This window comes from Candoia aspera, chromosome 3 (genome assembly GCF_035149785.1).
Source record: "Candoia aspera isolate rCanAsp1 chromosome 3, rCanAsp1.hap2, whole genome shotgun sequence".
In the NCBI taxonomy this organism is placed as follows: Eukaryota; Metazoa; Chordata; class Lepidosauria; order Squamata; family Boidae; genus Candoia; species Candoia aspera.
In genome coordinates this window covers 6,234,050-6,254,285 of record NC_086155.1, presented here as the reverse complement: position 1 = coordinate 6,254,285, position 20,236 = coordinate 6,234,050, and the positions used below count along the sequence as shown (strand labels likewise).

Here is a 20,236-nt window from a genome sequence, read left to right as displayed (position 1 = left end):
GATGCAGGCCTCAAAGGAGGGTTTCGTGCAGTGACATCCCTGTGGGCGGGGCTTCCCTAGCTTGTTCTGCTTTGCTCTGGACACATCTGGACCCAGGCTGCTTGCTGTATATTCCACCTGCATTTTCAGACCATTCTTTTACAACTTCTACCATGGTTGCATTTCACATCCACAATCCATTTTCCTCTGTGGCAGGATCCATATTCAGGCCTTTGGAGCTGAAGTCAGCCCCTGCTTTTCTATAGTCTGAGGAAGACCAAATACATATTTATTCTCCAGACCTTTTAATGCTCCTATTTTAGCATCGATCTATCTATCTATCTCTATCAATCTATCATCTATCTACCCATCCATCCATCCATCCAATTTATATCGCCGTCCATCTCAAAACAAGCAACTCTGGGCAGTAAACAGCAGAGTTAAAAACAGTCAATAAATACATTTTGTTATTTTTAATGCTGATGAATGGATATTCTTACTATATATTGGAAGCTGCCTAGAGAAATCAGAACAAGGGCACATGAATTTTCTAAGAAATAATAAATCTGACACAAGTAAAATTTGTATCAGGGTCGTATGATAGTATATGTAACGTACAAACACAATTGGAGAGATATCTCTAAAGTAGACACACAAAGGCATGTGTCTCTTGTTTTTCTAAAAAATAATTTTTTATTTCTGACGTTAAAATCCAGATTTTCAAACTTTGATTGCCTCCCTCGTCAGCCTCAGAGCAGCGATGGTATTTAAACAGAAACTTCAGACTGAAGGAAACGAAATGAAAAACTTTACTGAGGTCATTAACCAGTAGACTGAAGGAAAATAAAAAGAAAGCAGCAGGGTTATCCATAGGGGGAGGTCAAAAAAGTCAAGATGGTGGTCACAATAGTACAACGGACTCTCCACCTATTTCTATGTGCAATACATGGCATTGCACTAACATAAAATATATGTAATGCATGTGTTGCATATAAAAAACAAAGCTTCCATTGCACTATTGTGACCACCATCTTGACTTTTTTGACCACACTCTGCAGCCCTCCCCGCAAAGCAAGATGGGATTATGTTCATAAGCCAAAGAGGTTCACACATTCAGCAGTGGTGTCTGCATATTATGCACAATGCCCACATTTGGAGCATGATCTTTTTATATATACCAAATCTGGAAACATCAAGGGGGTCTGCAGGGTCTGTGTTTGTGTATAAAAAAAGTCAAGATGGTGATTGTGATTATGCAATCAAGGCTAACATTTTAATTTTTTAATCTCCCCTCTTTGCAGTCAACCCTGATGTTTAGCCCTTTTCAGTTCCAAATATTTAGCAAAAAGAGGGGGAAAAATACACACACATGGGAATGTTGCCTGTAATGTTTGCAAAGAGAGAGATCTGAGCTGTTTGGCTCATACTGTTCTTCTGAGGAACGAGAAGAGAAATTTGGAGCACAGAGATAGAAAACTCATTTTAGACCAAAGTTTGCTCTGAATTTTGAATGATGCACCCAGGTGAACTTCTTTCCAGAAGATACGTGAGGCCAGAGCAGAGATGGGAGCTAGAGCAGGACAGAAACTAAATTTGACTTAATTATATCCAAATTAATTTAATAGAATTAATATAATTACTCCCATATACAATTAGTTACTCCCGGTATATTTCATTTCCCCTTATTGTATGAGTACCTGATCTGAGCTGCAAGAACACCCATTAGAGGGAGATAAAGAGCTACAGAAAAATCTAACTGTTGCCCTCCAGTGGTTATTTGGAGTCTGGCAGCCTGCACCTGGTAGTATTTAGAATTCAGTGGCATCTTTTGGAGAGCTTTGGGGCTGTACTTCAGGTTATGAGGCTTTGCAATTTAAGACTTCATGTTGTTCACCCATTCTAGATCCAAAGGAGAAGTCATTCTAGCAGCCCTTCTCAACCTTTTGACTCTGGAGAAACCCTTGAAATATTTTTTAGGGCTCGGGGAACCCCTGCACATTCAGGCTCAAATATAGGCCAGAAGTTACAAAATTATTATATTCGTTTCATGTGTAGGCGTGTATGAATGAATTAGTGGTGTTCTTAAAATAAAAATAGAATGAAACTTACCTCTTTAATGTGAAGTTGCCCGAATTTGAAATAATTTTTAAAATAAATCATGAACTCCCCGGGGACCCCTAGTGACCTCTCATGGAAACCTAGGCTGCCACGGAACCCTGATTGAGAAACCCTGCATTTTAGTAACTAGGATTTGAGTTGTTCTCATATTGACTGAATAAATGCACGTTCCATTTAGAACAGAGGTCACATTTTTGTACAGAGAAAACATGCAATCCCATCGATCTTTTGATGGGGGTCCCATGTCAGAGCGTGTAGGTATTGCCTGTAAATCAGCTGTGCCCACATGCTATCCTAACACCTGAGATTTAACCCTATCTAGTGCATCAGACCTAGGATGCATGGTAAAAGCTTATTCTCACAACATATTAAACCAGGTCAGTGACAAATGTATCTGCACGACATGCTGCATTTGGCTAGCATTTGTTGGTGCATATGTGTCTGTGTGTGTGGCTTAGCATAATGTGCAAATCCAGAAAAATAGGTTCATTCACTAGCAAGATTAAGTGTCTTGTCTGAATGCAGCCTGAGCATTCTTGAGCTGAAGGAGGACAATGGCAACCAAGCCACCAACTGTAATCTGATTCCCTAAGGAAGTCCAAGCATACAAAAGAGGAAATTTCTGCAAAATGAGGGGTGGCTTACAAGAGAAAATCAAGAAAACCAAGTCTCTCCAGAAGGCTGGTGGGGAAAACCCAGGGCATTCATGGGAGGATCAAGGAAGTCAAGATGGCAGCCATGACTGTGTGATCCAAGCCCTGTTCCAAGGGATGTCCTGGTGCACTTTTTCAGGAAGAAGGCAAAAGATCAAGCTCTACAGCAGCATTTTAATGCTAGACTGAGGATTGATAATACAGATGCAACGGTACTCAAGGAAATCCCAGTTAGAATATATTCAGTTGAAACCAGTGCTTTTTGTTTTAGGATTAATGAATAAAGAGTTAGAAAAAAAACCATGGAAGCTTGTTTCAATATGTGATTACTGCGGCAAGATTACTGTTTGCAGAGACATGGAAAGATTCAACACTACTCACTAGGGAGGAATGGTTGGTGAAGTTGACAGATTTTGCTGAAATGGATAAATTGACTTCTTTGATTAGAGAAAAGACACTATCTTATATTTGTGGGTGACTAGAAGCCTCTTGTGAATTTTTGCATAAGAATGAAAAAATGGACTTGTGATTTACGGTTTTGATGATTAGACAGGACAGATTATAGAAAGAAGAGTAATATGATGTATTGTTAGGGAGAGAGGTTAAAATATACTGTACTTAAAACTGCTGTGAAGAATATCGGAAGCTACTTCCTTATATATTTCTTTTCTATTTTTCTTTAACCTTTTTTCTTTTCTTGCACTTTCTGCTTTTTCTCTGATTTCCTCCTTTCCCCCTTTTCTTTCTGACTTTGACTTTCTATTAGTTTGTCTTCGTTTTTAATCTTGTTTAAAAGCTTTAATAACAATTATTTTTTAAAAAAAGGAACCCTGCCCCTTTTGCTTGCAAAATGCAAATGGTTGCAGCAGCCATTCTGACTTTTTTGACCCCCCTGTGGTTGCCCTGGGCGAGGAGCAGGTGGTTACTTGAAAGAGAAGGCATGTCTTAGCAAGCAGATACTGTATTCCATTGGAAAGGTACAATTAAGACCAACACATCATTAGCATGGTTAATAAGCCACATCAAGGAAACTATGATAGAAACTGGGTCTTGCCCAGCTGAGGATGAAAGGAACAAATTCTGCCGAAGAAAAGCAAACAAACAATAAGGGAAGCAAAAAAGAAAAAGAAAAAGAAAACCTTTTGAGGAGCAAGCAGAAAATCTAGGGTGTGCCTGAGGGCTACTTGCAAAACATGTGAGCAATTGAGGCCAAGTGGGGGAATTAAAAATAAAGTCCAATATCTTGTTAAGAAGTTGAATAAACAAAGCAGCTGGTCAGGACAGTATTTGCGTAAGAGATCTTCAAGAATCCAAATGTGGAATTGCTCATTATCCAAGCAAAACGAAAGAAAACAAATCAAATCAAACCAGGTCCTGAGACCCTTGGAAAGCAAACTGGGAAAATCTCCAAGGGAACACGATTTCTAAAAACATAAAAATGGAACATGGGTCAAGGGTCAAGGGAAGACTGAAGAACTTAGTTAGATAACTGGGCGATCTGCATTTGTGGTTGGAAAGCCTTATTAAGGCAGAATGTTCAAGCATGAAGATCAATCAAGATGGCTTCTTCAAAGGGGAATCCTGTTCACTTATCTTTGGGAGTTGATAAGATTTCCAAGATGGTCAGAAGCCTTTGGACAAAGAGATTCCACCTGCTAATACCTCCAAAAGCAGTTTGAAAACAACCCACAATTGTCTTCATTTCTGCCAACTTCAAGGATAATATTAACCAGGCAGTGCTGGTTTTATCTGGCAGGATAAAGCAGAGAATAGTAGACAGTGTCCCAACCCCTGAACTACACAGTTCCTGGAGTAACAAAAATCTTGTACGTCAAGTTCCACTCCAAAAGGGAATGAATAAGTTATCAACTCCCCACTCACGTTTTTCAGTAAATATAACTGTGTGCATTGGCCTGGTGCTTTACAAATGAAAAAGAAAAAGACAAAACAAGACAAAACACAGAGCTATGATGGGATGTTGCAGAAGGTCCCACCCCCACCAACTTTAACTAACCAGAAAAGTTGTTCTGGGGAACAGTTCAATGACCACATTGAGCAAGGGTGAGTCTGCTGTGAAAAAAGCAAATTACCTGTTTGAGATCATCCCAAAATAAACTGAAAATAAATCTGCAATAGGGGAATGGGTTTCTCCAACCAATTACACTGTGATCACTCCCTAGAATAGTATGTACATTTCCAACTCCCCCTTTCAAAAACCAGAGTGCAGAGTGAAAGCATACCGAAAAGGGGAAACCAAATGAGAAGTGGGGTGGACTGATAGCCACCCTCTAACACAGTGTTTTTCAAACTTGGCAACTTTAAAATGGGTGGACTTCAACTCCCAGAATTCCTCAGCCAGCATGCTGGCTGGGGAATTCTGGGAGTTGAAGTCCACCCATTTTAAAGTTGCCAAGTTTGAAAAACGCTGCTCTGACAGGAAGGGGCAAAGTTTGAGGCTTTTCAGCACAGGGAAAAATGGGAAAAGAATAAGAAGATGCACGACAAAGTTTATAGAATTACCTTGGAAAATCTGGGTTTAAACTGCTAGTTTGGAAGAACGGGATTTTTCGGGCTGATCATCTGCAAGGCTGCTACCGTTGCTCAAATACCCACTTTGTCTAATGGTAGAGGCAACTTAGCTGGGGATTCTGTGGAGTTTGAAGATTTAGCCAGAGACAACTGGTCTCCAGCAATAAGAATCCTCCTCTGTTTTAACAGTAGATACTACATATCTAGTAAAAAAAAAAAGAAATCCATCTGCAGGTTCTTAGGATTCCTTAATTTCAGGAAAAGGTAGAATGTAGGAAAATGTATTTTGGAAAGAACAAACAGGTGATCTTCACATTCAAGTTTATTTAGCACCAGCTCTCTCTGGAGATCTCCTTGTCCCAAGAGCCAAAGGCAACCTCCGTCTAAAAGATATTATGGAGGCCACTGTAAACCACAATGGAATATAGGTAGTCCTTGCTTAATGATGCTAATTGGGACCGGAAACTCCATCATTAAGCAGCACGGTTGTAAGTCAAAAGGCCACGTGACTGTGCTGCTTAGCAATGGCAGTTACGGCAGTCCCAGTTGCCATCGCTAAGCGAGGACTGCGTGGGTTGTTAAGCGAGGACCTCATATGACAGGGGCTTCCAACTGCCTGCTGGCATCCCCGTTGACTTTGCTTGTTGGAAGCTGATAGGGAAGGCCACAAATTTCGATCACGTGACACGCTGCGACAGTCGGAACTGCTGGCTGGTTGCTGGTCGCCTGAAACACGATCACATGGCTGCAGGGGCACTGCACCAGCTGCCACTTCGAGGACCGGTCATAAATACCACTTGTTAAGCGCCATTGTAACTTTGGACTGTCACTGAACAAGTGGTTGTTAAGTGAGGACTACCTGTATAGCATAGCACCACTGAATTCTTTGAAGCACCTCAATGTAATGAAAGAGCACCAGATTCAAAACCTGAAATCAGATTCAAAACAGTTCCAGCTTAAGCCATAGAATAATTCTGCAGTTGCAGCTACTATAAAGAATTCATTGCTTTGACTGGCACTTCAAATATACAGTAGGTCCGTGGAGTGATTCTGAACCAACTAGGAGAATCCATACTTTGTTTCTGAAGTCACCTTCACTTTAAATATGAACAGTTCCAAGATGACTACCATGGAAACTATCTTGGAGTGGAATTTAGGGAACCTGAGGTCCCTGGAAGAACTACAATTTCTAAGCTTCGGTAAATCACAGTAGCTTTGTAGGTGAGCTCCATCTGGACATGTGGCTTTTAGTCTGAACATGTATGAGAAAATCTTCCCAGCCTCTGATATTTTTCCAGCCTCGCCTCCTAATTGTCTCTTCTCAGCAGCAGCTGCAACAGGCTGTGAGTGATGGGACATGATGTAGAATACAGGAAGACAGGCGGGAACCTGTAGATGTATCCAAGGACCAAATATGGATAAATGTTCTGGCGTCCATCGCCCAACAGTCTGCAGTTTTGTGGTACTGACTGTGCTTCACCTTAGAAACCTCCTGGAGTTAAAGAGATTGGAAATGTCTTTTGTGAAAAAAGTAGTAGTAGTTGGAGGGACATCGAGCAGCTTCGAGGTCATTGCTAGCTTAATATAACAAAAAGAGGTTTCCACCCAACCTGGTATTTATCTCTGATGTGTTCCATAGCTAAAGAATGACTGATCAACAACAGCCTAAGGGAATGTTGTTGATTTAGCCCATGTTCCCAGCACTTTTTTCCAACACAGGCAGGGCAAGCTTGCGTCCAGCTAGTGAGTTCTCCATCTGAGTCTTAAGCCATGGCGTCTTACTGTTTGAGTATCTGTTGAAGCTTTCCTTGGTTGGTGATTTGGAATTTTTCATAAGCACAGCGTATGCTGGCTTTGTCCTGTAGGTGGGCCTAGGGCTTCTGAAGCTAAGGCACAGGGAGGTCTGTTCAAAGCATTTTAAGTCAGGCATCTTGCAGAAGAGAAGGACAGTGCATAGCTGTTGGAGACCGCATCATCTCTTCGAACTTGTGAGGTGTTTTGACCACTAGAGCAAATGGAAAGAGACAGATAAGGCCAAGAGTCTTCATGGTGTTCCTCTTTGTGTTTTTCCCCTGACCTATTGATAGTTTAACCCGTTGCCCTTCTGTGTTTAAAGAGGCAAAAGGGAATGTCTTCTATCTCTCTCTCATGCTTCGCTCTCTTCAAGATGTAGCTTAGGAAGAAGTGAGGCCTACTTTTTACTTCAATATAATGAACGTCCACTAGCATTCATTGCTGGCTGGGCTAAGCCCATATTCTGCATCCACGACCACTATGTTATGAATATTTTTACTTTTTCCAGTGGGATACTCTGCTTCTTAAATACTCAATATTCTTTCAACGCTCTGTTTATCTTCAAGAGTACATCCTCTATCTGGGGCTCCAGCTGAATTCAAACCTTCAACATTTGGATTATTCTGAAACAGAGCCTATCATTCTGGGTCCAAAGTTGTTAGTAAGAATTGCAGTCCTGGGTATTTAAGAGAGAGAGATTCTCCAGATCTTGAAACAGGACAAGGTGAAAGCTCAGAATAAGTCACTTCTTAATATAGTTAGAGGAAGTCTGGGCATCTAAGACGCTGGAGATCTATCAGGCCAGTGGTGAAGAGTCAAACTCCTGGAGAGACGTCTCCAGGGTCTGATGCAGGCAAATCAGGAGCTGAGATTGACAGTGATGGTCTCTCTTGAAGCAAGCTGGCTTTTCTTGAGGGGAGAAGTAACTGCAAGGTGCGTGCAGTTAACTGAAACAGCCTGGGGGTAAGAAGCGAGTCAGAAAACATGAGTATTACCAACTGAAATATGAAAGATATTTCTAGGCCTGCTTCTGCAATACCACCTGGGCATATTGCCAGTATGTGTGGGGGGGAACTGAATATATTGGAGTCGAGCTGCTCAAGAGCATCTAATTTATCACTCAGCTTTAATGGGTAGCAGCATGTGGACAGTCTGACCTAGGATCAAAAGCTAAATACTGTAAACTCAGGTCTGGTTAGTACCTTGATGGGAAGCCATGCCTGTAGACAAGATGGGAAGTAAAACCTCAAATCCTAGAATAAGGCAATGGCAACACAAGCCACTTCCATATTGTTGGCCAGAAAATAACATGGATGAATCCATAAATCCACCAGGAATCAAGCTCAACCTGAAGGTATCTCAGAAGGTAGCAACCCTTAGTTTGACTTTGCCTGATAACCAAAGGCTAAACAGGGTTAGATGTTTTGAGTGCTTTGATATGACACCATCAAGAAATCCCAGGACTGCAAGCTAAACTGGAAAGTTGAAACAAAGTCCCAGAAGGCAATGGCAGGCCACCTCCATACTGCGGTAGAGAAAACTACATGGACATGCCCATGAAGTCATTAGGGGTCAAGCTTAACTTGAGGGAGTCTTGACCTTCTTACTTTTGCCATGAAAACAAAGGTAAGGCCATAACTGGATCTGCTGGTCTGCACTTCTGCCATTTCAACAGTGATGCCCCACTGATACCATAAAAGTGGATTTAGAAAAAGAGATGGGTACATGGCTTAGGAAAGACCAGCTGCCCATAAATGAGTCTTAGAATCCAGGTGCTGCTCTTGAGCATTAGTGTCTTTTATAAGCCACAGTGACATCAACATGACAATACATGTATCATGACATCATGGCATCAATGATGCGATTATGTCACCGGTGTCCATCACATCACTGTGTGATAGAAGGGCATGAGCTGAGTCATGCAATGCCCATGTCACCATTTCTTCCATCCATGGACACCAATACTCTTGACCCTGCTCCAGAAAACATTGCGCAACCTGTCCTTCCCTCTTTTACCCCTGGATTGTCCTCTCACTCAAGTAGCACGTATGTGGGGTCATCTTTTCCTCTCCTTTGCTCCATTCTCTTGCTGCCAGCCATATTTGGTAGCAAGGCTTCTCTGATGTCTTCTCAGTTGACCTTCCAAGCCATTGACCTGGCAGCAAAGAAAATCAGTAGGGCGATTAATAGATTAGGACAGGTGGAAAGCAATGGAACAGGGCAGCCATTCCTAATCTAGTGTCCTCCAAAGATGCTAGACTTTTTCCCCAATGGCCCACCTGGTGGCATGATAGAAAGTGCAGTTTAAGACTTCCAGAGAGTAAAAGATGGAGAAAGGCTGCAGCAGAGATGGCCTGATGGATGGATTCAGTAACTAGGGCCCCACAGAGTGCTATATCATGGTTTATGTTATCATGGTTTAGCAAATAAACCATAATTGGCAAGGTTTGCAGTTTTGCTAAGTCCAAATCATAGGGTGCATGAAGGGTGAACCCAGTAGTATAAAATAACATTCATAAAAATTATTACCAACTTCAGATTCCCTAAGAACTTTGGACATCCTTCCATTCCATTCCTTTTGCTTGATGTGTTTAATCACAGATGAAGCAATATGAATCCTCATTTGAGGATCTCATGACAGCACGACAGAACACAATTAATGTTGCCAGTTTCTGGGCAAGATCTGTTTAACTTTTATATATTTTAACTTTTATATTTTACATTTTAAATTCTATGTTTTATAGTGTGCCTTATTCTAACTGCGATGCTTCTGACACGAACAAACAAACAAATAAATAAATAAGAATGTTGGGGACTTTGAAACAGAAGTTGATATAACCCAGATCTCCTCAGCCAGGTACCTGTTTCCAAAGAGAGAAGATGGTCTTTTCAAGTTTCTTCACCAAAGATCTGAGGTCTTCGTCTGGGGAATGGTTCAGAACTGATCCCTCCATCCTGTCAAGAAGTGATAAAAGAAAGAGCAGAACTTTGCTGGAGTGTGTGTGTGTTTGTGTAGGAGTTTTAGATAAAAGTTGGGGGTGGGGGCGGTATGCCCTGCTTAGGGCAACCAGATCTGGACTCTGATGGCCACTAGATGGAAACAAAGAGTTGAAAAAAATGCTGACTCTTTGCTGCTATACTATGGTCATCTGAAATTTTACAAGCCAGAACTGACCAATGTTTCTCAGCTGGCTTCCTCAGCTGGCTGGGGAGTTCTGAGAGTTGAAGTCCACACATCTTAACATAGCTGAGGTTGAGAAACACTGCCACCCTTCTATGAATGAGCCCCAGAAATGCATTGATTGTGCAAGAAATATACTGATGAGCTTTTAAACAGATTCAATTACATCCTGGCTATATAAGTGCAAGAAGAAGTTGACAAAGATACCTTGGTCCTCCTAAGATGGCCTTGGATGGATTTTCTTCTGGATAGCTGAAGTCGGATGATCTTTTGCTTCGGAACTGCTGTGAGAGAGCCCTCAACTGACCCCTTGTGCTGCAGTCTGGGGCAAAAAGAAGCTTGAGGGTAGGGACAACTTTTGAAAAACTCATAAATGCTTGCCCCATAACTGTCATGTCAGCTTTCTTCATTCTCCCTGAACGTAGAGAAACATGGGGTCCCATCTAAATGGGTTTCATACAAAATCACATGTTCACTTCCTTCCGAAAAAGTTGATCTCATGTCAGCAACGCACTTTGACATTTTTGTTGGACAATTTGCTTAAGAAATGGACACAAATTTGATATCAGAAATGACAATATCCAAACAACAGTGGAGGAACATTTCTGCTCTCCAAGACACCTCTTGTTGAGGATACAATTCTTGAAAATAGATGCATCAAAAATACCACTCCCTGGGAGATAGCCGAACTTGAATTCATCAGAAGATTTACCACCATGTATCACCAAGAATGAAGTTTCTTAGCATGCATGCATTAACTTGTTCTTCTGCACAGGTATGACTATATCACGTTACCTGCTGCTTTGTTAAAGGTCAATTCTTGAAAATAGATGCATCAAAAATACCACTCCCTGGGAGATAGCTGAACTTGAATTCATCAGAAGATTTACCACCATGTATCACCAAGAATGAAGTTTCTTAGCATGCATGCATTAACTTGTTCTTCTGCGCAGGTATGACTATATCATGTTACCTGCTGCTTTGTTAAAAGGTCACTACAGGTGAGTTCTCACTTCTATTTTTACCATTTCCTTTCTCCAACTTTCAACAACAGCTTTGTGCATGTGGGTGTATGTAGACACAACCAGACACAGAGTCCCCCACAGGTTTTCTGTAGGACTATACTCTAAGAATGTGCTCCCAAAGGCAAAGTGGGTGGGGGTGGGGGGGAACATGAAGGAGAAAGGAGCAGTTGATTATGAATGAGCTCCATTCCCCCCTGAGAATGGCCACAAGTCAGTAACAACCCAGAAGCAACTGCTGGGTTGAGGGAAATTAGACTTAAAATCCTACATTCTTATTATGGAGTCCTTGGTGCTCTCTGAGCTTGGTTGTTGGCTTGCCGATGTTTCATTGCCCAACTAGGTAACATCATCAGTGTGAGGGAGTGTGGAGTTTGCTCCCTGTTTATATACAGTGGCTTGCCCTGCCAGTGTTGGTGGGGGTGTGGTTTTCTCCTTGGTAGTTCTACCAAGTTCTACCAAGAACTACCAAGAACTACCAAGTTCTACCAAGAATACCATGTTCTACCAAGAACTACCAAGTTCTACCAAGTTCTACCAAGAACTACCAAGTTCTACCAAGAATTACCAAGGAGAAAACCACATCCCCACCAACACTGGCAGGGCAAGCCACTGTATATAAACAAGGAACAAACCCCACACTCCCTTGCACTGATGATGTTCCCTAATTGGGTAATGAAATGTCAGCAAGCCAACAACCAAGCTCAAAGAGCACCAAGAACTCCACAGTTCAGCCCTGAGCTACAGATATTCTCTTCTATTCAATTCTTATTCTTCCTCTACTGCAATAAATATGCATCACTGCCTTCTAAAATTAGCTTTCTGAAAACGTCCTGGCTTGAGAGGCCATTGCACATACTCCATGTGGGGAAAGGCACTTTTTCAACCTTTTCCAGCAAAGGGTCACCTCTGCTGTGATTACTTCACCTTCACAGCAGTCTTGCCACATGTGCAGATCCACCTGGGGAATTTCACTGCAGCCAACCATGCCTTGGGGGTACAAGGCCACCTGGAAGACGTCCTTCTGGAGCTGCTGGATGTGGTCGCTGTTGTCGCAGATGATACGGGCCAGTGATGTCTGCTTGATTTGCGTGAGCTGGGCTGGAGTGAACACCCCTGGGTTTTCGTACCAAAACCTAATGGAGAGAAGACAAAAATGTCAAGCTATTGAGCACATGGAGGACATGAGGACAAGCTTGAAATAACAGAGAGGGAGGCAACATTTTTCCCTATTTGCCATTGATTGTTAAATCACTAGAAGGGGCTGAGCAGAAATATTTGACCCTTAAAAAAAGTTAAATCTAAGTTAGCAGCAAAATGTGGCTGCTTCTGCATGATCCCCCCCCCCTTTTTTTTGGATGAGCCTTCAATTGGGCAGTGGTGGCTACCCTCTCAATGTTTTAGACCCCTCCCAACCCCCCACCCTGGACATCCCTGATTTGGTACAATCTATTTTGCCCCTGCCCATTGGAGCTCCTTATGGTGTAAAACATTTATTTTGAGAATTTATTTTTTTAAAAAAGAGAATACAATGTCAAATTTACTGTACCCCACCCTCCTTATGCTGGTCTATGTAATAACAATTTGATTCGATTTGATTTGATTTGATTCAGTTTGATTTGATTTGATCTGATGTCAAATTTCTGATCTTGAATGGGTTCTGGGGAGCCGCAAAATGGGGATGGGGGATCCTATAAACACAAATGAGAGGATGCCTATCCTGGGATAGGCGGTGGCCACCTGAAAACTTTTTAGGCTGATTTTCTTTGGTAAGCTTATGCTGCATTTACCTTAGCATAGTAAGTAAGAAGTAATTTGAATGGGTGAATGATGTACAATATTCCAGACCAGTGTTCTTCAAACTTGGCAACTTTAAGAAGTGTGGACTTCAACACTTCTTAAAGTTGCCAAGTTTGAAGAACACTGTTCCAGATGAACAACTATAGGAAGATATTTTTGTACCACTTGGGGTCATATCAAAGTATTTTTTAAGGTTGAGGTGACCAGCTCAATGGTTGAGAACCAAATGAGAGAGTTGGGTGGTTGAATGATGCCCGGAAACCAAACAACCAATTGGCCAACTGTCACATTTCCAGGTTTTTGCAATACTGAATAAGAGAGGGAAGTTAGAACCCACAAGGAGTAAAAAGAAGAAGGTTTAATTATGGCCCCAAAAGAGCACCATTTTTCATGTCTCCAGATGTGCTATGCTCTATCTGGGCAAGAACAGACAAGGGAACTCACCAAATACGGGATGACTAATGTAAAAAACCTCTCTCTGCCAGGGCTGGTGAGCCTTAATCAAAGCAACAATTTCCTTAAAGAAATGCAAATAAAATCATGAAATACTGTGTTTTGTTTATAATGGTTACTATGGATTGAAAGCCCCTTGGGAGGAGGTCAATACCCTAAATAGCAAGATATAAATAACTACAACAAATAATAAATCATGATAGATCACCCAGACAACAAATTGCTTGGATGGAAGGGTGAAGAGCGACCTTCCCCAACCTGGTGCCCTCCAGATGTATTGCTGGGCAAACAACTTTGGCAAGCCCAACTAGCATGACCTTTCTGGCAAGGTTGGTGAGGACTGACTTCCAGTGCATTTGCTGGTTGCAGGGTTTGAGAAGGATGACAAAGAGACTTGATTCGAAGTAAAAATTTGGAATTACCTGTCTCCATCTCGGAGTCTTCTGAACTGGGTCACTAATAAGCACATGAGTGTTGGACCTACTCTGGTTCCCGGGACAAGGTCTTCTACCATCAGGGCTGGAAAAAGGTCAATATTCTTTGTAATCCCATATAAGCTGCAGGAGCAGAGGAGGAAACGGATTCAGAGACCTGGAGCAGATTCAGAGCAGAGCAGCAAGGATGGAAATGTTATCTTTCAAGGGGAGGGAATTGAGTAGGTTTAGCCTTAAGAAGTGGTAATAGATAGACCTAGCACAATATTGGAAAGATATCTTGCCTGTGATTTTAGTCTGGAGAACAACAATGCAATGTCAAAATTGACAGCACATATCCATAATGAAAGTTTAATTAAGTTTGAGAAGAACAGTTACAGATACAGAGGTGATGAGTGCACCATTGGGAGACTTGAAAGAACAGGTTAGGGATAAATCATCATGACGAACATCTATCTATGTGGTTGCTAGGAGCTGAAAACGACTTGATGTCACGTAATCAAGCAAGCAAGCAAGCAAGCAAGGCTCCCTCACAATATATCACAAAGCAAGGCAGATTTAGATATCTGGAATATGGCTGTTTGGACTCAAACAAAAACCAACAATAATTACTAATGTAGGATGTAAAGTTCAAATATCTAAACCAGGTTTTCTCAACCAGGGTTCTGCGAGAGGTCACTAGGGGTTCCCTGGGAGATCACAATTTATTTTAAAAATTATTTCAATTTTGGGCAACTTCACATTAAAGAGGTACAGTATGTTTCATTCTTTATTTTCAGTTTAAGAACTCTGTGAATGCATCTATACAGGCCTACCCATAAAACAAATATAATATTTTTGTAGCTTCTGGCCTATATTGGAGCCTGAATGTGCAGGGGTTCCCCAAGGCCTGGAAAATATTTCAAGGGCTCCTCCAGGGTCAAAAGGTTGAGAAAGGCTCAGCTGTGGTTAGGGACACAAATGGAAAAGAAAGGGAGGATGTAATCGACTTTTTTTCTTTTTTTCACTGTGGTTTTCTTTTTTCTTTTTAATTTAAACTACAGTGACCATATTTGCTTTGAAAAAACATACAGGACAACCTGAAAAAAGGGGCAAATCTCAAAGAGGTTGATAAGGATAAAAAATGATTATAACTTTGTTTTTCAAAGGAAATTTCAAGAGCAAAACCAAGAAAATAAGTAATTAAATTAAATAAATCTAAAATAAAGGACCTATGGTCACTGTAATTGAAACGCACCAGTCTTTTTAAACATCTTGCTTTTTTTCAATTTTCTTTGCATTTCAATATTTGTTTTTTTATTCTGTTTGAATTTAATAATCAATACGTGAAAAAGGATATACACCCCTGGTTGTATATCAGGGGTGTCGGCAGGGAGGGGGTCAAAAAAGTCAAGATGGCAGCCACAACCATACCATCAAAGCGGGGCTTGTAAAAAAAAGGGCCACGGCTTTGATAGGATGGTGATAGCTGCCATTTTCAGCCTTCTGCCTGCAGACATCCCTGTTGGATATGTTTACTCTGGACTCCTGCACCAAATAAGTTGGTGGGCTTGGTCCTTCAATAGTGCTTTCCAGTTCTAGCAACTGGCAGGATTAGGAACGGTCTGGTTTGACTTGTTCTGGATAACTTAAAGGTAAAGGTAAAGGTTTCCCTCGACGTAAAGTCCAGTCGAGTCCGACTCTAGGGGGCGGTGCTCATCTCCGTTTCTAAGCCTTGGAGCCGGCGTTGTCATAGACACTTCTGTGGTCATGTGGCCGGCATGACGACTCGGAACGCCGTTACCTTCCCGCCGAAGCGGTACCAATTGATCTACTCACATTGGCATGTTTTCGAACTGCTAGGTGAGCAGTTATAACTTATAACTGTCCTAATTGGGAGGGGACTCTTAAGGGAGACTTCCAAGTTCTCTACAGTGCCCAGGATCCCTTGCAGGAGGCCATGACAGAGTCAAAACAAGTGTGGCACCCCAGACTTATCCCTGAGAAAATCACCCAATGTTGATTGTGCTGGACCAGGCAGAGGAGTTCCCATTTTGATGGAAGAAACAAGGTGTCAGTCCTTCAGGGTAGGCCACACAAGAAGCACAAACCATGAGTCAAGTTACTGTAACAGAATCTTGCAAGTTTGAAAGTTCTTCTCCCCTCCCTTGCCTTTCCTCTCCAGAAAACTAGGGAGGGTCCCTTCTGAGACGCTTCCCACACCTCTTTCCCTTCGGTGGGCTGAGATACCGTACCTTCTGCATGCCCATTGTCTAGGCTGCGGCCCTTCCCTGCCTCTCAAGTTTCTTGTCACAAACCATTTCACAAGGTTGGGATAGGGGTATTTCATATTTTCCCAGTTTTTTTCATACTGGAAATGCCAACCGTAGCCCATCCATCACAAAGCTGGCATTAGCTCTTCAGCGAACATACAGTATAAATGGCACAGGACCTGGTCATTTGAGGGGCCGCCTCTCCCCAGTTACATCTACCCATCCCATCAGGACTGGCAGGAGAGACATGGGATGGGTCCTGTCTATGAAAGGGTTGTCTGGTGGGACCCAGGAAAAGTGCGTTTTATGACGTGGCGCCCACCCTTTGGAACATCATCCCCCCAGATCTCAGACTGGCCCCGACTCCCCCAGCCTTTAGGAAGGCCCTGAAGACATGGCTGTGCCACTGAGTCTGGGATTTGGCAATGGTGGGGAGATCTTACAATGGCTGTGATGAGCTGTTGCAGGATGGATTCTGCTTCTGATCATAATTTTCTGTTTTAAATTAATTAAGGATAGTTCGTATATTGTTTTTTAACTTGTTTTTATTGGATTGTTTTGACCTGTTGTGAGCTACCCAGAGGTGCTTAGATGGGATGGGTGGCCATACAAATTGAATGAAGGAGAAGAAGGAGAAGGGGAGAAAAGGAGAAGAAGGAGAAGGGGAGAAGAGGAGAAGGAGAAAGGTTAGAAAAGCTGAGATTGACCTCTCTAGCATCCATTATCCATGCTTCCATACCTCCTGAGCTTCTCCCTGATCTCCAGATTCTTAATTTCATTCTTGAGATCATCAAACTCCCGAGCAGATGTGAGGTTGCAGAAGACCCGGAAATCATTATAAGGGGGGATGCCATGATCGCGCCCTCTCTGGATATTGATGGCTGCCAGGTCGAGGGAGACCGAGTGCACCATTGAAAACAGCTTCTCCGTCAGTTCCATGTTGAGGAGTTCAGAAGGGACCCGCATTTTCCCAGGGACCCCAAGAAGCCCACGCAGAAGAGGATCAATGCCACCCTCCTGGATGATCCTGAAGGGGGAGAAGAATGCCTTGTGAAGTGGGACGTGGCCTTGCCGGATGGGCTGGAAAGTCTCATTGAGTCGGTAGAGAAGCGGGTTGATAAGGGTGTGGCCGAAGCGAAAAGCAGCTGTGGCGAAGACATTCAGGATGCCAGCATTGGTACTGGGTTTGTAGCCTCTGTAATCTCCCAAGAGCTTCATCCCAGCTTCTCCCAGGATCTTGGGCAGCCAATGGGAGTAGGTGACGTGCTGCATCAGGGCCCCCACAATCTTGCGGGCCTCGTGATAGATGGTGTCTCCATCCCAGTGAGGGTTCAAAGCCTGGAGCTCGGCGGCCACCCGGTTGTGCTCACGGAACCAGAGGGTGTGCATGGAAGTCAAGCCCAGTTGCTCGTTGGCTCGGTGATCCCCTGCCAAGAAGCATGGCACAGGGCTCTCGCTTTCATCCCGCATGCACTCAGTTGGAGGCCCAGTTGCAAAGGGAAGGAGGGGTTTCCCTGAACTTGGAACCACCTGGCCTTTCTTCAGAAGCCCATTCTGGTTGCTGAGATCCCGCAATTCACGGGATTCCTGTTCCGTGCTGCCATAGACGTTGGAAGCGTCGATGAATGAGGTGAGGTGGTTGATCTGCTCCCGGGCATAGACAGAGTTCATCAGCAGGGACGTCATTCCACTGCCACACACGGGGCTGGAACGCACAAAGAACATGCACCGCCCTGTCCGTACCCGGGGGTCATTCTTTGGGATCATGATGGAGAAGCAAGGCGGGTCATTGGTGCACACCTGACTGCAGGACTCCCCATCTGAGAAACGTGCCATGCTGATGGCAGCCACCGTCTGGTCCAGGTCATGGTCCAGGAACTGTCCCCACTGCATAAGCATGTGAGTGAACTGGTCATCAGGTGTAATGGTCTCTGTGCCAATCAGGGCAGTAGAGACCAAGCGAGGCAGGGGAAGGGGGAGCTCCCTGGAATCCTCCACCAAGGAGAAGCCCCGGGGGAGGTTGAAGCCATTTTGGTAGGCGGGCTTAAGTAGCCTCTGGAAGGCCGTCAGGGATGCACCCCACATGGGGTGCAGGAGGTTATTGCAAGACCCGTCATGGGTCCGATACTTCTTATGGAAACAGATGTTTGAGCAGTTGGGTGTGCGGCGATGGGCGGAGCAGCCAGATAAGTTGGCAATCATGTTCAAGTAGTGAGGGGAAACCAGATCATTGTAGCGATAGCCTGCAAGACAAAACACAATGTTGGGTAGGATGAATGAGAATCCAAATGGGCGAGCTGCCAATTGACTGCCAAGCCCACCATTGTTCCTTGTCTCCTAGGTTGACAATTTCTCAGGCTCATTTAGAGTGAGTTCATGAAATCTTTCAGGGATTTGAAATGCTTCTTCCCAGCTTCCTAGCCACCTGGGCTGAGTTGGCTTATGAGATAATCTACCAGCAGCCTCACCTTCTGCCGCCTGATGGTTTACATCCATTCCAGTCCTTTTCCACCCAATCCCCAATCTCTTCCAGTTACTAAATGAACACACATTCTGGGTTTGCACAATATACTGACTCATAGGTTAATGAAGTGGGCTGAGTTCACAAAATTGGTGTTCACCTGATTATTTTGCATGGTATGTGAATGAAGCGGTTTTGTGTCTAGGCGTCCTGGGCACAGCCATTCAATATTAAATGATGTGGTTTGTTTTTTTAAAAAAATGGTTCTCCAGATTTCATAACTGGATAATTTAACAGCCAAAGACTCATCAGGAGGATGCCTAGAATGTAGGAAATGTCCACTAAATTTTGCAGGAAAATCTGGTGCTCCTCATCAGCTTCCACCCTTTAGCAAGAAAAAACTAAATGCATGTCAGCAATATATTCTTAAGACTGAAAAAAACAGGGCAATAGCCCACGTTATACCCGTTCCATTCATGTCCACGAACAACCCTTGCTGCACGTGGTCCTGAATGAGTTGCAAGGTCCTTTCAAAGATCTCTCCAGCCCGAGCCGTCTCAATAGTATAGGGATCCCGTGGATATCTGAAAAGGGCCAGCAATTCATTCGGTGATTTGGGTCTCCTGTTTTGGAAGGGAAAGAATGTGATTTTTTTTAGCAGCTCGTCATATCTTGCAAACTTCATTTTCCACAGTGTGATATTTTTCCCCAATTACATTCCTGACTGGTTGATCGTTGGCTGTTGCATCCACCCGACCTTCAGCGGGGCAGCAGCTCCTGCTAAATGTGAATGTAATTCTTAATAGTCTTACTTGCTGAACAGTTCTATGCGCGTTGAATTGATGGCATGATCCACACTGCTGATGGCTTCCTGGATGGAGGTGGCTACAAAGGTATCGCCGCTCCTCCCAACATTTGTGGCTTTGTTTTGGCCCCCAGAGGAGAAAAGGAAAAGAATAAGAATTTAATTAATTTAATGGATTCATTAAATGTTAAATTAAGGGAGGGCTCATTTTACTACCATCTCAAGACAGTTTGTAGATAATACTGTACAGGTAGACCTTGCTTATGACTGCGTGGTGCAAAGACAGTTGGAAGTTCCAAGAATTTAAAAAAATCAACTTTATGACCAATCCTCACATTTATGGCCATTGCAGTGTCCCGGGGTCATGTGACTGCCATTTGCAGGCTTTGCAACTGGCTTGTGACAAGCAGTTAATAGAGAAGCAGGCAATAAAATTGTAAGTCGTGGTCATGTGATGTTTTGCTGAATGACCACGGTGACTCGTTTAAATGACCAAATGGGAAGTGACATCATAAGTCCGTCGCAGTTGTGTGATTTTCCGCTTAGCGACAGAGTTGCTGGTCCCAGTTGTGGTCGCTACCTGTACTCATTCTTTAAAAACTTGTGCACAAAGATACCTTTTGGGCCCTGAAGCATATCCTGTTCATTTCCTCACAACATGTGCATTTCACACATGGCTATCCACAGGTTGGGCTGCTTTTGTCAAACTGACAAAAGCAGTGTTGTGTGGTTGCTTTGTCGTGCCACAATTTCCA

General features: G+C 43.1%; 1 protein-coding gene across 1 annotated transcript in view; it reads right to left on the bottom strand.

Annotated features, from left to right (window-relative positions):
* Positions 1–8,777: 8,777 nt before the first annotated feature.
* LOC134492815 (peroxidasin homolog) overlaps positions 8,778–20,236 on the bottom strand; it is a 54,618-nt gene continuing 43,159 nt past the window's right edge. The window contains exons 15-22 of the mRNA XM_063296932.1: positions 19,489–19,597; positions 19,142–19,299; positions 16,955–18,458; positions 13,952–14,086; positions 12,204–12,412; positions 10,462–10,576; positions 9,935–10,028; positions 8,778–9,228 (exon numbers count right to left, since the gene is read on the bottom strand). Coding sequence (XP_063153002.1) covers positions 9,130–9,228; positions 9,935–10,028; positions 10,462–10,576; positions 12,204–12,412; positions 13,952–14,086; positions 16,955–18,458; positions 19,142–19,299; positions 19,489–19,597 — 2,423 coding nt within the window. The 3' untranslated portion in view covers positions 8,778–9,129. The remainder of the gene's footprint in view (positions 9,229–9,934; positions 10,029–10,461; positions 10,577–12,203; positions 12,413–13,951; positions 14,087–16,954; positions 18,459–19,141; positions 19,300–19,488; positions 19,598–20,236) is intronic.